This window comes from Manacus vitellinus, unplaced genomic scaffold (assembly GCF_001715985.3).
Source record: "Manacus vitellinus isolate BGI_N305 unplaced genomic scaffold, ASM171598v3 scaffold_4_pilon, whole genome shotgun sequence".
Lineage (NCBI taxonomy): Eukaryota > Metazoa > Chordata > Aves > Passeriformes > Pipridae > Manacus > Manacus vitellinus.
This window is the reverse complement of record NW_021940604.1, coordinates 15,470,742-15,485,176: the sequence shown is the minus strand read 5'-3', so window position 1 is coordinate 15,485,176 and position 14,435 is coordinate 15,470,742. Positions and strand designations below refer to the sequence as shown.

At 37.5% G+C, this 14,435-nt stretch overlaps 1 protein-coding gene across 3 annotated transcripts in view; it reads left to right on the top strand.

Moving 5' to 3' along the window:
- Positions 1 to 9,374, top strand: part of NKAIN2 (sodium/potassium transporting ATPase interacting 2) — a 293,614-nt gene extending 284,240 nt beyond the window's left edge. For 2 of the 3 annotated variants that reach the window (XM_029962848.1, XM_029962849.1), the window contains 2 exons: positions 914 to 995; positions 5,394 to 9,374. In XM_029962848.1, the coding sequence (XP_029818708.1) occupies positions 914 to 995; positions 5,394 to 5,403 (92 nt within the window). In that variant the 3' untranslated portion in view covers positions 5,404 to 9,374. Of the gene's footprint in view, positions 1 to 913; positions 1,000 to 5,393 lie in introns of those variants that run through there. The other variant, XM_029962850.1, reaches the window with a different exon arrangement.
- Positions 9,375 to 14,435: the final 5,061 nt, after the last annotated feature.

The window sequence follows — 14,435 nt, the reverse complement described above, 5'->3', positions numbered from 1 at the left end:
GTGTCCAAGACATGTGAAAAATGCATTTCCATAGCTTTGGCCCTTTTCTATCAAAGTCAAGTCAAATTCGCATCGCTGACGTAAGAGATAATTTTTCAGGATTGAGAACTGCCCACGAAGAATCGCTAAAAGCCAATAGCTGAGTCTCCTGGGACAGAAAGGAAGAAAAGGGCACCATTTTACCTGTGCAAAGAAAGTATTATAGCAGAGAAACAGGGGTCTCAAGCTTAGGTGAGCTTGAATTTCCCTGGAAATTGTTTAAAACAAGCATGTAAAGACCATCAGGAACTTGCAATGGTTTGAATTAATAAATAACTTCCACTCTGCAACCTTCTTGCAGACCTTCAGTGCCTTGAGAGAAATAGGTTTCCTTGCATCTGAGAAGTTTCATCTCTGAAGCTCAGATAAATTGTTCCAGCTCTCTGTTCATGCATTTCAATCCAAATGTCAAAGCAAGGAATCAGAGAAACTTCTCTCTCTCAGACTGAGTTTGATCAATGTGTTCCCTCCTCTACATCAATGGTATGACAGGAAGCCAGACACAGTAATCACAGTCAGAATCAATGTATTCATGCCAACAAATAATGGTTTTCAGTATTTGTGGTGTCTGAATAGCATGTTCTTTTGTATTACAGTGTGGTGGTCTGCTTGAAAAAGAGGGATGTGTGGCTATTTCTGATGGCTGTTATAAATCTTATATTGTCTTTTTGTGGGTTTAAAAAGGAAAAACAGGGGACTTTGCCTTTCTCTCCTCTTTTAGGCTTTTTCTGCATCTTCACAATTAGCTTGTCTAATTTTAACAGATTATTAGAGGACTCATCAAAAATAATGTATGTGCCGGGTGGTTCTTGAATTATAGGGCCTATCACTTCTGAAAAGATGTTGCTAATGCAAGCAATTTTCCCCCTTTCAGTTGACTTCATAGGTGGATTTGACTCTTACGGCTATCAAGGTCCACAGAAGACATCTCATTTACAACTACAGCCCATGTATATGTAAGTACTTAACTTCTAAGATATTCGGCAGAGTGGCAGGCTGATCTTAAAGGATCATTAAGCTGAAAGATGGCATGACTTAAAAATTCAGAACACGCAGAAGCCTTTTTTTATGGACTGAATTCAAGCTACACTTAAGCATCAACATTGCTCTTCTGTTGAATTATAGTGATTTCTTGGGGCAGGATATCATATGTCACAGTTATTCAAATAACACCCAGCTCTCACCTGATTTTTCCCTTTTTTCATTCAAGCAGGTTCCACTCAGAAGCAATGAGAATTCAGTGTAAAAAAAAAAAACAAACTAGTCAGATATGACAAACCTTGGTTGGAAAAAAAGTGGGTTTTTAATAAGATTTATCAAAAGTTCAGCAACTTGCTAATTTAGTGGATGCATTTAACATTTGTCTGACCAGAGCATCTGTTCACTGAGGCACTTCTGTACCTCATTTCCAGTTACCACATTTAAAAAAACCCAAAACAAATGTAACAACATATGAGTTTTAAAATCAGTTTGAAAAGAAGACAGTATTTTACCTAACCAGTGGGTGACAACTCCATCCCAGAGTGCAGCCTGATATATTTGGGAAATCTCCTGATATATTTGGATAATCAAATCTCCACTCATACCCACAACTGGGGTATATTCACACTAAAGCTAACACCCAACTACAGATTACTCCAGGAATAATCATCTCTAAATATTTCTTGTACTGATGCCAACTGCAATTCAGAACAGTCCTGACTGCCCAGATAAATCTTACCTCACTGCTGCAGCCTTTTGGAATATTTTTTATTTGCCATCAATAACCACACACTAAAAGCATAGCACTGAAGACTTCACAAAAGGGCAACATTTACTTTTTTTCCTTTGTTTCTCTTCTGAACATCTCTTTTGAGGAAAATAACTAAATTCAAGCAAACAGTAGGCATTGCAACATACACTTCCATTCACCCTTGAATGCAATTTCATTTCTTATGAGTAGTGGAAGCAAGTCTGTTAATAGATTAGTATATTTTTGCATGGAACTGGCATTTACTCCTTTATCATGGTACAATCAGTCTGCAGTAGTTCAGGATTGGGCCCTTTGGGATCTTTACGAGCAACTTTTTAATAATCTCAAATTACAATAGTGCATATCTCCAATGCCATCTTAACTTCAGCTTCCCATCTGTCTGTGCTCAAGTAAAGATTTTTCACCTGCACTTTTGGCACAGTGCTGTGCATTTAGAAAATGTTATTTCCTTCCTAGTATTATATGAAGCACATAGGTACTTAGAACAATTCTAATCCTATTTCTTTCTCAGTACACCATACCTTGTCATCAACATATGGAGCACTCTAGCTGAGATATTATCCCATTCTCTTTATGCTCTCAGTGTTTCTTCCAGAAGAACAGATTGCATTTACTGTGTATTTTCATACTGACTGGAAAGAAAGCTAGACCTGTGGAAAAAAAGAAGGCAATATTTTTAAGCTTGTAGCTGAAATGAAGAGATACATGATTAATCCATGCAAACTATGTTCCATCTTATTTCAATGCTGCATTCTCACTGGAGTATAGGTGATTTTACCATCTTCACAGAGAGACAGAAATCAGAATGTGAGCTGACATTTTGCGCAATCAACCCACAAAAGTATTACCACGTCCCAGCCGCACTCAATGACATTTGACGTTTCCCTCTGACTGTATAGTGTTTGACAGGGTTCTCTAGAATTGCTACAATCTGTCCTAAAGAGGCTTCTACAGCATTTAGTAATACCTCTCTGTTTTCTGCAGCTGAGGCACACCAGGAACGCATGCATATGTATTCACACTGCAGTTGCTCTGTAAATATAGGCAGACCATATCCATATAGCAATATTCGTATAACTATTTCCACAACTTTATCAGTTGCTAAAAAATGTCTTTTAATCTATAAGCAACAGAAGTGTTTTCTGTGCTGTGGTAGTACCTATATGTGTGCTGGGCATGCTGCAAAAGGGAAGAAGATATGGCCTCAGCTTTGAAGAGCTCACCAAAACAATATCAGCTTCTAATGATGTACAGATTCCGTCAACATATAAATTTCAAAATGTAGTTCAGTAATGTAGCACAGAGAAGCCCTTATATATTTACGAGATCAATTCATATACAGAACTAGTACAAATCTTAAAGACACACAGAATTGTGTAGTAGGTCTCAGTCATCATCCATGTACTGCTTGCTGATGTGAATTGATTTAGAGGATTGCACTGGCAGAATTCCATCAACACAAACTTTTATTTCTATTCAAGTTAGACAGTTTTGCATCCAAATCAATTTTAACTGTCTTACACATGAACGATTTAATTATTATCCTGAAGGAATGCTGGGTTTAGTAATTGCTAACTATTAAGACACACAGTTTTGTAACCAGTTTCATCCTGTGTGCTGAAGTTAGCACTTCATTTTGTTAATTTGGAGGTTTTATTGAACCTACACAAACTCACACGTGCAAATAATTATATTGATTTATTCAGGCTTCTTATGTTTACATTTCTATTGTGTCAGGACTTTTTTGTGCAAAGATTTATTATTTTTTATTCGTGATATCAATCAAGCTCTACTTATAGGAACATTCCAATTCAGTTTAAATGTACACAGTATATTTGTGTGGAATTTCATCAGTTATGCAAAACTACTCTGAATGAAAGGATACTTACAGGAAAAAAAATCTTGATTTATGAAAAAGAAACATTATCTGTAGATAATGAATTGAGGTGACTATCTCTGGCTACTATTTCCTTGAGTACTCTAGAAATATTAGATTTGGGCGCACTTTGGGGTGTTTTCTCTATATTTTAGGCTTTTAGTTGCAATCACAATTCTCCTTATCATCTCTTCCAATTTCATATTTATTTTAAATAAGTTTACTTTTTAAAGAGAAAAATATATTCAATTTAAAATTATGTTTTAAATAAAACACTGACTTTTTGGGGAGAATTCTTGTTGTGACATTTATCTACCTGTTATAAATCGCGGTTTTTTTATTATTTAAGTGCCAACAGCGTGCTCTATGCTGTACAAGCCAAGAAGCCTAGACAGTCCCTTCAAAACGAATATGCTTTTTGAACAGAACGGGACAGAACCGATGCTCATGTACCTCCTTGCAGTGTGACCACAGCTGATGTACTCAAAAGCAGCTTCCTGGCATTCTGTGCCAGAGATGCCAGTGCTCATTTCCAGACCATGGGAGAAGAACACAATAAGATGGAGGAAATCAATTGACAAGAGAAAATTCTGCTCTTGGGAGGTGATCGAGGAAGGTGACTAAACACTCCCTGACACTGATTCTGCTGCACATGAAAAAACACAGTTGTAGTTGTGGAACAAGACTGCACTGCATGATCACTGTTCTTCTAAAAACAGTAGGAAGGAGGGAGGGGAGAGAGATCTTTCTTTATGTTCTTCACAGTAAACTTGTTTGCTCAAGAAAAGAAGAAGTGAAGCAAAAAAAAAAAGCATGCGTGTCTGATGCTGATGCCTAATGCACTGACGAAATTGCTCAAAAGTACTGTAGCCCAAAAATAAAGCTTGCTTGCCTCCATTGTGAAGTCTAAGAATATTTGCAACATATATACTCACATGCGCACACACACACACACACACACACACATAGGTATTTGTCTAGATGATTACACATACTGAAGGTGCTGCCTACTTTACCATTCACTTAAAGTAGAAATGAAACACAAAAAAGACACTAAGACCAGCAGCTCATGTATAACCACCATGACACTCAGCAAGTTCATGCAGCAGAAATCTGCTGGGTAATGATGTCCTCATGTTTGTGGTATTCAGACTTCATGGACAACATTTCATTTAAATAAACTACCAGCTAAGCTTTGATTATGAACAAACAACATCTTGTCCATTTTAGACTGAAAGCTTTAGTCACAAAACATGGGTTTGGGACAACACTGTTAAGGTGTACAGGGCTGTGGCACTTGCACATGCACCCTGCTTTGCGAGCGAGCCGAGGGTGGCTTTCTCCCGCTCCTGCAATTCAGCCCTTCTGTCCTCATACTGTGCCACTTCTTGTTTTTACAGAGACAGCTACATATCTGATGGATTATATGTCAGGTCATCTTCCAGTTGACCCGTGGATATATAGTTAAGATTATAATTAAATATAACTCCTGTCTAGGATTGTTTAGAAAACCTGTGCTGACTTCTCTGACGGTGTTCCAGAGAGAGCCAAGCAGCTCCCTGAGCAAATACTTTGTCTTTCTGTCCACTTCATCCTATGTGTAGCTGAACTGTTACTGGTTTGTTGCTTACACTTGCTTGCAAAGGGGCAGCAGAGCAGCAGGGCAGGGATCAGATAGGTATATGGTGGATTATAAGTATTGTTCTTTTTCTGTCTTTCTTCTAGGTCAAAGTAAACATGGGGAGTACCCAAGGTGGGCTGGAAGACCACTGTCAAAGAAACTGTTTCAGAATGGCCTCCTGATTCTTCAAAGAGAAAAAAATCCAATTTTTCTGCTAAAAGAAAAATATAAAAGCTGGTTGAACAGTGAGACAGAAAACAAGAGACTTTCAGCCCCTCTTTCTAACAGGTACTAAAGGAGATGTCCCAGCCCCCCACCTTGGACCTCCTGCCTCCCAGCACCAGAGGACAGAGCAGAGGCATTGGTGCCATCTTTTATCTCTTCCCTACCCCGGCCACCGCCAGCGTGACCCATCTGGATTAAGACATGAACTCGGTGCTTTTGGAGCCTCCTTCATACTTCTGGCTGCATCAAGTCTCCTTAGTCAACACGACACTGAAATACCAGGATGACCTTGCAGCAGAAGTTGATAGACAGCGCATTGTTTGCCCTGAAGGCTGTACAGTTCATACTTGCCTTAACCCAACTGCATTGCACACTAGAGAAACTACGTGCAAGCTTTCTGAAGTTAACATGCTGCTGTTAATTCTGAACAATTTCTAAGTCAGTGGTTTTCTTCTGTTTGGTTTTGCTTTGTTTTCGTGTCAGGGAATAAGGCTCTGTTGCTCCATGGCTCCAGAGCGACCAAGTAGAAAACTGCCAGCTGTCTGATAAGTGCTTTACTTTTGAGACTCCACAGTGGTCAAGAAACAGTTTATAATGATTAAAAAGAAAAAGAAAGAAAGAAATAAGACCTTTGGGGGGTCAGGGTGAGGAAAGGGGTAACATAAACTAATAATTGAACCTACTGGATATACGCAGCAGAAATAGTTCTTTAATCCCACTGGTTTTATTTATTGCACTGTAGGTGCTTTTATAGCTATCTCTAAACGTCTTTTACTAACTACAGAGACATCTGCAGATTTCTATCAACAAAGGCCAACTGAATATGTACTAGCTATGTTTAGTCTTTTATATCTAATTTCAACTAAAAATTCTCTGTAAGTGAGCTTTTTTTTTCCTAATTGTACCATAAGGGATCCACATATTTTATTTTTTGATTTCAGTTGGAAAGGGTGGGGAGGCACTAGTTGAATTGAAGAAATATTGAAGACCTTTGTAGGGTATATTTGGGGGATTTGTTCTGTGTTAGAATGTGTATTTTATCTTCCTGTATTATTGTGGCTGAAAAAAAAAAACTGTGCTGTTACGTAGTTGGCAACAAGATGCCTTTGGGAATTTTGCTAGTAGGTCAATGTGTATATGAAATACTCTGAACTCCTAGGAACATATGTTTTATTCTACATCTGATCTGTATTTTCAAGAACATAGGTGGCTTTCACTAGGAAAACCCAATACTTTGCTCAGGTTTTTCAGAAACTTGGATTGTCATTGTTTCTTTGCTCAGACCTTGCATAGACAAACGCACGCACCTACCACACATGAGGTGACCACGTAGGTTTTGAGGGCAAGAGGAAAGGTCAACACTTGGAAAAGCTTGAGGTACACCTGAGCAACTCCCTTTTCCTTGCTGGCCAAGGCCTTGCTCCAAAGGCCTGTGCGCTCACACCACTCACTCATCTCTGTACAAACCAGTGCCCTTTGCTGTGTCTGCATGGACGTACAGTGTCACAAGCAGCAACTCTGGACAATGACAGAGGGACAGTGAAAGCAAGATATGGGACATGTTCAGGAGCTATGCTTACATTGATTCAGTGAGATTTATATAGATAGATATATATATATATGTAAGTGTGTGAATGTGTGTGTATGTCTATGTATATAAAATACACAGGAATAATTATTGTTGGGGGCTGCATCACCCAGGAAGATTCTGATGCAGTGGACCAAGGGCTCCTGTCTCAGATACTGCTGGGAATTTCCTGCATGAAACAGGCACGTACCCTAGGCCTGATCCCATAAAGCATTCACTGCTGATTTGGATCTCAAATTTAAATTTTCATACTTGGGGACCTAAAATTCTAAGTTCATTCTGGATAGAGCTGCTTTTCACCCCCTGGAAACCCCATGCAACTTCCGAGTGCCAGGATGAAATTTCCCATAACTTGAAAAATTTCAAAAGTTTCTACTTTTCTGTAGTATTAAATATAGCAGATGTATAGAATTAAACATAACATAGAGGTTTAAATGGAATGAAAATGTCATAACAGGTTCTTTTATCTTTCCCTGTATACCAGTTAATCAAGATGATATTTCTATAAAAATCACTTTTTAACATGAAAAGAAACCAGTTTAGGCACCTAAGCAGCAATCCAATTTTCAGACGATAATTTTTCATACCTCTCAGTGATTTCCCATGGAACAGCAGCTACTGTTAGTTAGCAATTTTAGAAGCCAGACAATTTAATGAAGTGTCTACATGTAGTTTATAGGCCTAATTTTAATTTGGAAAGTTTTGGCCTTAGTTTCTCTGTGTCTTAGTCTTCCCATCTATAATACGGGAATAATATGTGCCTCACAGGCTTTTTGTGAGGTCTGAATTGTTAGTGTTTGTAAAATGCTTAGGAAATAGGAAGCACATCTAAACTACTACAGACTGCAATATAAATGTGTATTCATATATTACATATAGAGTAGATACACACACTCGCTTACACACAGTATACATATATATATACGCATACTTACCTATATGAAGTTGGTATTCATAACCCTGCTTAAATTGCAGTTGGAGCACCACCATTTAAAAAATTAGGACTGTTGACTACTCAGCTAAATGATTAGTGGACAGATCTCTTCTGGAAGCAGTTTAGAGCACAGTAATGTGAGAATATCTGGATGGCACTTTTGATTTGTACAGTTGTATCCTCCTCAAAATCCAGTAAAGAATGTTATTTTTCTAGGCTGGGCTTTTGTTATAAACTAAAATATTCAGAAGGCAAGAGATACAATCCAAATGTGGGTTTTTTTCTTTTCTTTTCTTTTTGGCTTTTGTTAATTCTGAATGTATTTTTAACAAAAGTGATTTTTTTGACTTACTAGTGTAATTTGCATTTTAAAAAAAATAAATGGAAAAAATATAGGTTTCCAAGCTATTCATGGCCCCCTGCTGCTATTCACAACTTACGGGAAACTTAGAATTACTGTTACCAGCTGAGCAACAATGCAGGATAAATAATCCTATTACATTTACATGATGACAATCCTGATCTGTGCAGTGCATGGATGTGACAGCACTGAATAGAAATTGCCAGGTCATGACACCATTTTAACACTGTCATATGTAGCAGGTATTTTCATTATCACTGACACTAAAAGGTTTCCTTTACAAGGTTGACTGCAACAGACTCTTCACTTAGGAAGCAGGGCTGGTTTTGTGCACTCATCAGGAATTTTAAGCCTATGATAGGTATACAGTGGCCAACAGTGTTAAGTATTACAAAAGTAATCCTTTTTAAGAAGGAGCTATGTAACATGGATATTTCCACTGCATTAATATTCTTTTATATGCCATTTATTGTCCCTACTCTGAAATGAAGAAATATTGTGAAATGTTTATAGAGTTCACACATATATGCCTGAGGTCATTTAATAAAGATGGAGCAGAACAGTATACATTTTGAGATAGTCGGTCATACTGTCTTAAGTCCTTAGAAAGAGAGTGTATTAATTAATGTCATTAGGATTTTTTAGGCCTTCATTATAGTGCAAGTGATACTTTTCATTCAGGTAAGGAGAAAAGATTTGTGCTCCATTTGCTTAATTTAAGTTTGCAATACTGTACTGCTGCACAGAATTTTGGCAAAGTCTAGCACAGTATGTATTGATTCCTGGATGTCTCCAAATAAGAATGGCTATTAACTCAGTGTCTGAAGGTTTTGATCACTTGCACGCTTACCTTCTGTTTAAGCACATTGATAGTAGCCAGAGCAAAACTCCATACACCATGGACCCTTCCAGCCTGTAATATTTTCATTGTCAGTCCTCTGTTCTATTTTTAAATGCAAATGCTCAAAGGGTGAGGATTTTTCCACAAAGATGGAAAGGCCCGTGAATAGTCTCTGGGTATGTATTGCTTGCCGACTGTCTACCGATGAGTAGCTGAGGTGAAATTGAGGTGAAATTTTTCTAGCTAATCTGAATCTGACTTTTTCCCAGCACTTGTTGGTTGGTGACAGACACTAAAGGTAAACCAGGTTTTATTGAAGAACCAATGCATAGCAATACTGCAGACAGCGCTCTGTCCACTTCTCCTCAGAGAAAGATGTAGGCAGTTGTTATGTTAATTGGTCTGCTCCAAACTATGTGCAATATTAAATGTAATTACCATGCATAAAAGAAAGTGCCCTTTAGACTGCAGTTACTCATTCATGTATAGAAGTGGTGCAGCACAGAATGAATCAGTAAAAGAGCTTTTCTTCCTGTAGTCACTAATATGCTTCATTCCCAGACATGGATTGGAAAAATCAGCTCTGTTTGATCTCGTGTTGCGACAAGTTGCTCTGTTCAGATCTTCACCAAGAGAGGCAATTGCAGCTAGTTAGAGTTGTGACCTTTGCATAGCTGAGAAGAAAGATATTGTACCAAATGTGAAATTCTAAGTAGCATCATATATATAAATTTGTTGCACATCTCTCTCCATATGTACAAAAGAAGGGTCTTTTAAAATGAACTTTTCCTTTATCTCTCAGAAATCAACTGAGACAGATAATGTCTTACATAAGGGTCTTCCAAATTCTGCCAAGATCACTTCAGAGATTTTTTTTCTTGTGTCCAATAAAAGCACCATCTTTCCTGCTCTCTGTTGAGTAGAAGACTTAGCTCTTGGGACTTCCAAATGCCTTGGGATTATTATTTTGGATAGATAGGATCACTGTGAAACCTAAGAATTAAAAAAACTAATGTTTGTGGTCATCTCTGATTCAAAATTAATTCTTCTGTACAAAAGCCATACTTTTGCATCCACCAGTGGAAAAAGGTCTTTGCTGCCACCTGTTACCTAATCACTTTCCTAGCTTTGCCATTGTCCTGCTGGGAAATAGGCTATGGGGAGCTAAATATGAAGCAGCATGTTCATATTCAGCATGTGCTCTTCAAGAGTCTCTAGTTCTGCCACACAGAATGCTATTTCATACTTATTTAATTTATTTCTCCCTGTCACCATCTTCTTGTCCTATTATCACTCTCCCCATCTTCCTGAACACAATCCCAAATACTCTCCCAAAATTACATACTTCTGTTTGGAACATCCATTGTTTCCAACTGTTTACATAATGATGGTGATGACAGTCATGGAGGACAGTATCACTGTGGATATCTGCAAAATGACAAGATGAGGAAGCACAAAGGTCCCAGATGCAGGGAGACACTTAACAGTAGGGTAAAGGGTGGCAGCATTACAGAAGCTATGAGGTACAGTGAGTCCTGGTAGGAATCATTTTTACATGTGCAATTACATTTGCCGAAGATATAGTTCATTGAGCACGTAGACAGTCATAAATATCCAGAGCTACAAAAGGCACAGGTGAACCGGAAGAAAATTCTTAGAAAATGTGTTTGTGAACATGTTGACTGGATTAGATTCACATTTCAATCTCTTGAAATTTGTCTCAGGGTTGTTTTTTCCCTCTTGCGAACATTTGGATGGTTGGTTTCTGTGCACGCAGGTGAATGTTTGTTCCTAGGAGAGCATGTACGTATGTGCAATTTAATTCATTTACATGAGATTCTCAGTATCTATGTGCTTTTGTGTAAACGTTGGCTCAGTTCACTCTGTCACACATATCTACACACAAACATATCAGTTATGTGAGTATATTTTAGGGTGGGAATACAAAACCAACTACAGTTTCCCCCTCTTTCTACATAGCTTTTCCTATCCCTCCTCTCAAGAGATGCAAAGTCTCGAGTATTTATTTTTTAGATGGGCATTCAGTATACAAAAATTATAATTTCTGATACTTGCTGGATGTACAAGCATGGTGCAATCTATGAACACAGTAAATAAGACAGTCCTTTCTGCAAAGAGTTTATGTTTTAAATAAAGTAAGTGAGAACATTTTAATTTAAAAAAAAAAAAAAAGAAAAAAATATGATCTCCGTGTCACACTCTGCTGTTAAATTTGTTAAATTTTAATTAATAAAAAAAGTGGGTGCCAAAAAATTTCAGAAAAAGAAGAACAGGGAAATGAGAACTTGGAGTATGGTTATGAGGTGATATGATTAGTTTAAGCATGTACATATGAGACTTGGGTAAAAGAATAAGCCAATTATATCTTGCTAGATTATCCAATTAATTTATGATAGCTCCACATAGTTATGTATTATATTACAGCCTACATCTTAAAAGCATTTAAAACAGTAGTTTTGGAAGAAGAACAACATCAAAGGGACTGCATATTGATGCAATCACAAAAGGTTGATGGATTGATTCAATTAATCAGTGAGTCATTTCTAAGAGTTCTACAGGGATTTATTTACCAAATGCTTACATTGTTTATTTTGCTCTCTGGAGGGTTTGTGTACTATCATTTTTCTTCATTATTCTTCTTGTTTCATTCATCAATTTCTGACAAATGTTTTCATGCCGATATGGCATGTTCGGCATGTAAATTGTCCATATTTACTGATTTAAAGCAGTACACTCCAAACTTCAAGTAGCTGAGAACTTCTGTTTATTTCCCTCAGGTCCTGAGAAATACTAGCCATCTATAATTAGTATAAAGACACGTTTCCCATTTAATCTTTGCTTTCAAAGTCTACTCAACATGACAAGGATGTAAGGTCTTGTCTAGCATAACATGCAAGTACCTGCTTAAACTTTAGACACAAACTTACTATGAAAAATATTTTGACTGCTGTTAATACTAAATAGAATATCTGTTCCATGTTTGGTTTGTCCTTACATTTTGTAGTTCAAATCCAGGAAAACAATGCAAGAGGGTCAGCAGTTTCACTATCTTTTCCATAAGTTTAGATAACTTTTTTACAAGGGCATGTAGTGATAGGACAAGAGGGAATGGCTTTAAACTGAAAGAGGGCAGGTTTAGATTAGATATTAAGAATAAATTATTTCCTTTGAGGATGTTGAGACATTGGAACAGGTTGCCTAGAGAAGTGATGGATGCCCCATTCCTGGAAGTGTTAATGCCCAGGTTGGATGGGGCTTTGAGCACCCTGGTCTAGTGTAAGGTGTCCCTGCCCATGGCAGGGAGGTTGGAACTAGAAGATCTTTAAGGTCTCTTCCAACCCAAAACATTCTATGATTCTATGATTTTCTATTTTAATATTGTCATAGTATGTGCTTCAAAGACAATACACAGAAATGGTCCAAATAGATCAAATTGGATTACAAAATAGTAGATATTGAGCAAAACAAAGGTCTGTGAAGGATGAAGAACTGAAACCAAGAGGAAACCATTATTTGATGGAGCTGAGCCTCATTTGAACAAATATTTTTATTTTAAACTATCAGGAATACTGAACCTCTAAATAAAAATTTCAAAAATTATCATGTGTTATTGCATACATATATGCAATGTGGGTGTCATTTTCAGGCATCTTTGGCACTGGTCAAAATCTTACTTCACTTTTAGGTGAGTGGGAACAACTTGTCATGAAAAGTAAAAGATAAAAGATCACAGTCCTAGTGACAAGAGTCATGGCAGCCTGCATCATGTGACAGCCTTCCCCAGTGGATTTAGAAAACACCACCCTACCTATTAAACTGGAGAGCATCAAAGAGATGGATGCAAAAATATGAAAGTACAACATTTAAAGACTAATGAAGATGTTAGCAGAATGAAATCATGGTACAACTCTGATTGCATACAACAATGTTGTGATGCAAAGGTAGTGGTGGGAGACTGACAGAAGGCAGGGTAAAATGTGAGAGAAAATTGTGTCAGCATGAATGAGGGGCTGAGCTGTATACCCCATACCCTGGGCTGACTGAAAGGAGTAACAAGCCCTGGACTGCATGAATGACGATGCTGTGCTGCTTCCTGTGTCTGCAAAGATGATCTGGCATCAAGAAAGGCAGCACATGTTCACATTTTGGGTGGTGGTAACACACAGGCAATGATTTCAGAGAGCCATATAAGATACAGCCAGCATTATTTTCCTCTATCCATTTTCCTCTGTTTATTGGGTTTGTTTTCTTCAGATATTTTTCCAATCTTGAAAATAGTTGCTAGAATTCTTGTTATTAGCTTTATTTTTTCTATCAACAATCACTATGCCCTTCTTTCTGTGAAATACAAAAATTACACACCCTAAAATAATATGGGCTATTGTCTTAGGTACAACATTTTTAGTTCAGTCCCTTGGTCTGGATTATAACAGACAGATGGAGACAGATACTTCTTAGTGATACCCAGTGACAGGACCAGAGACAATGGGCACACACTGAAACACAAGAGGTTCCCTCTGAATATCAGGAAAGACGTTCTTACTGTCAAAGTCATCAAGCACTGACACAGGTTACCCAGAGAGGTCGTGGGTTCTCCATCCTTGGAGACAGTCAAACCTCAACTGGACGTGGTCCTGGGCAACCTGCAATAAGTAGTTGTTGAACTAAATGATCACCACATGCACTTCCCAACCTCCAACCATTCTCTGATTCTGTTATTTGCTTCTTATTAAAGCTACAGTTTCTTGCCACTGGAAATATTTCGAGCATCTCAAGAGGATGCAAAAATCTTGTTTGTTGGGCTGAGGGAGTCTCAGAGTTAATCTTTGGAGTGAAAATAAGACTTTTATGTATTAAGATAGAAAAAAAAACCTTTCGGAAAAAACATCTGTTTCTAAAATGTATTGGTTATTATTTTTCCCTTCTTTGAGTCCCATGTAGTTGGCTACCTGGATGAAGTCCCAGTTCCAGTTAAAGTCAGTGGGAATTTTGCTGTTTGTTTCAATAAGATTTCAAGATGTCATACTTTGCAATTAAAATGCTTGAATATTTTCTTTACTTGAAAAAACAAAAAATCACAACCATTATCCTCAATAATTTTTAAATACTCGACAAAAAATTTAGATTTTTTTTTTATCCTATCATGCTCAACATTTGTGAAATGCATGGTCTGGTG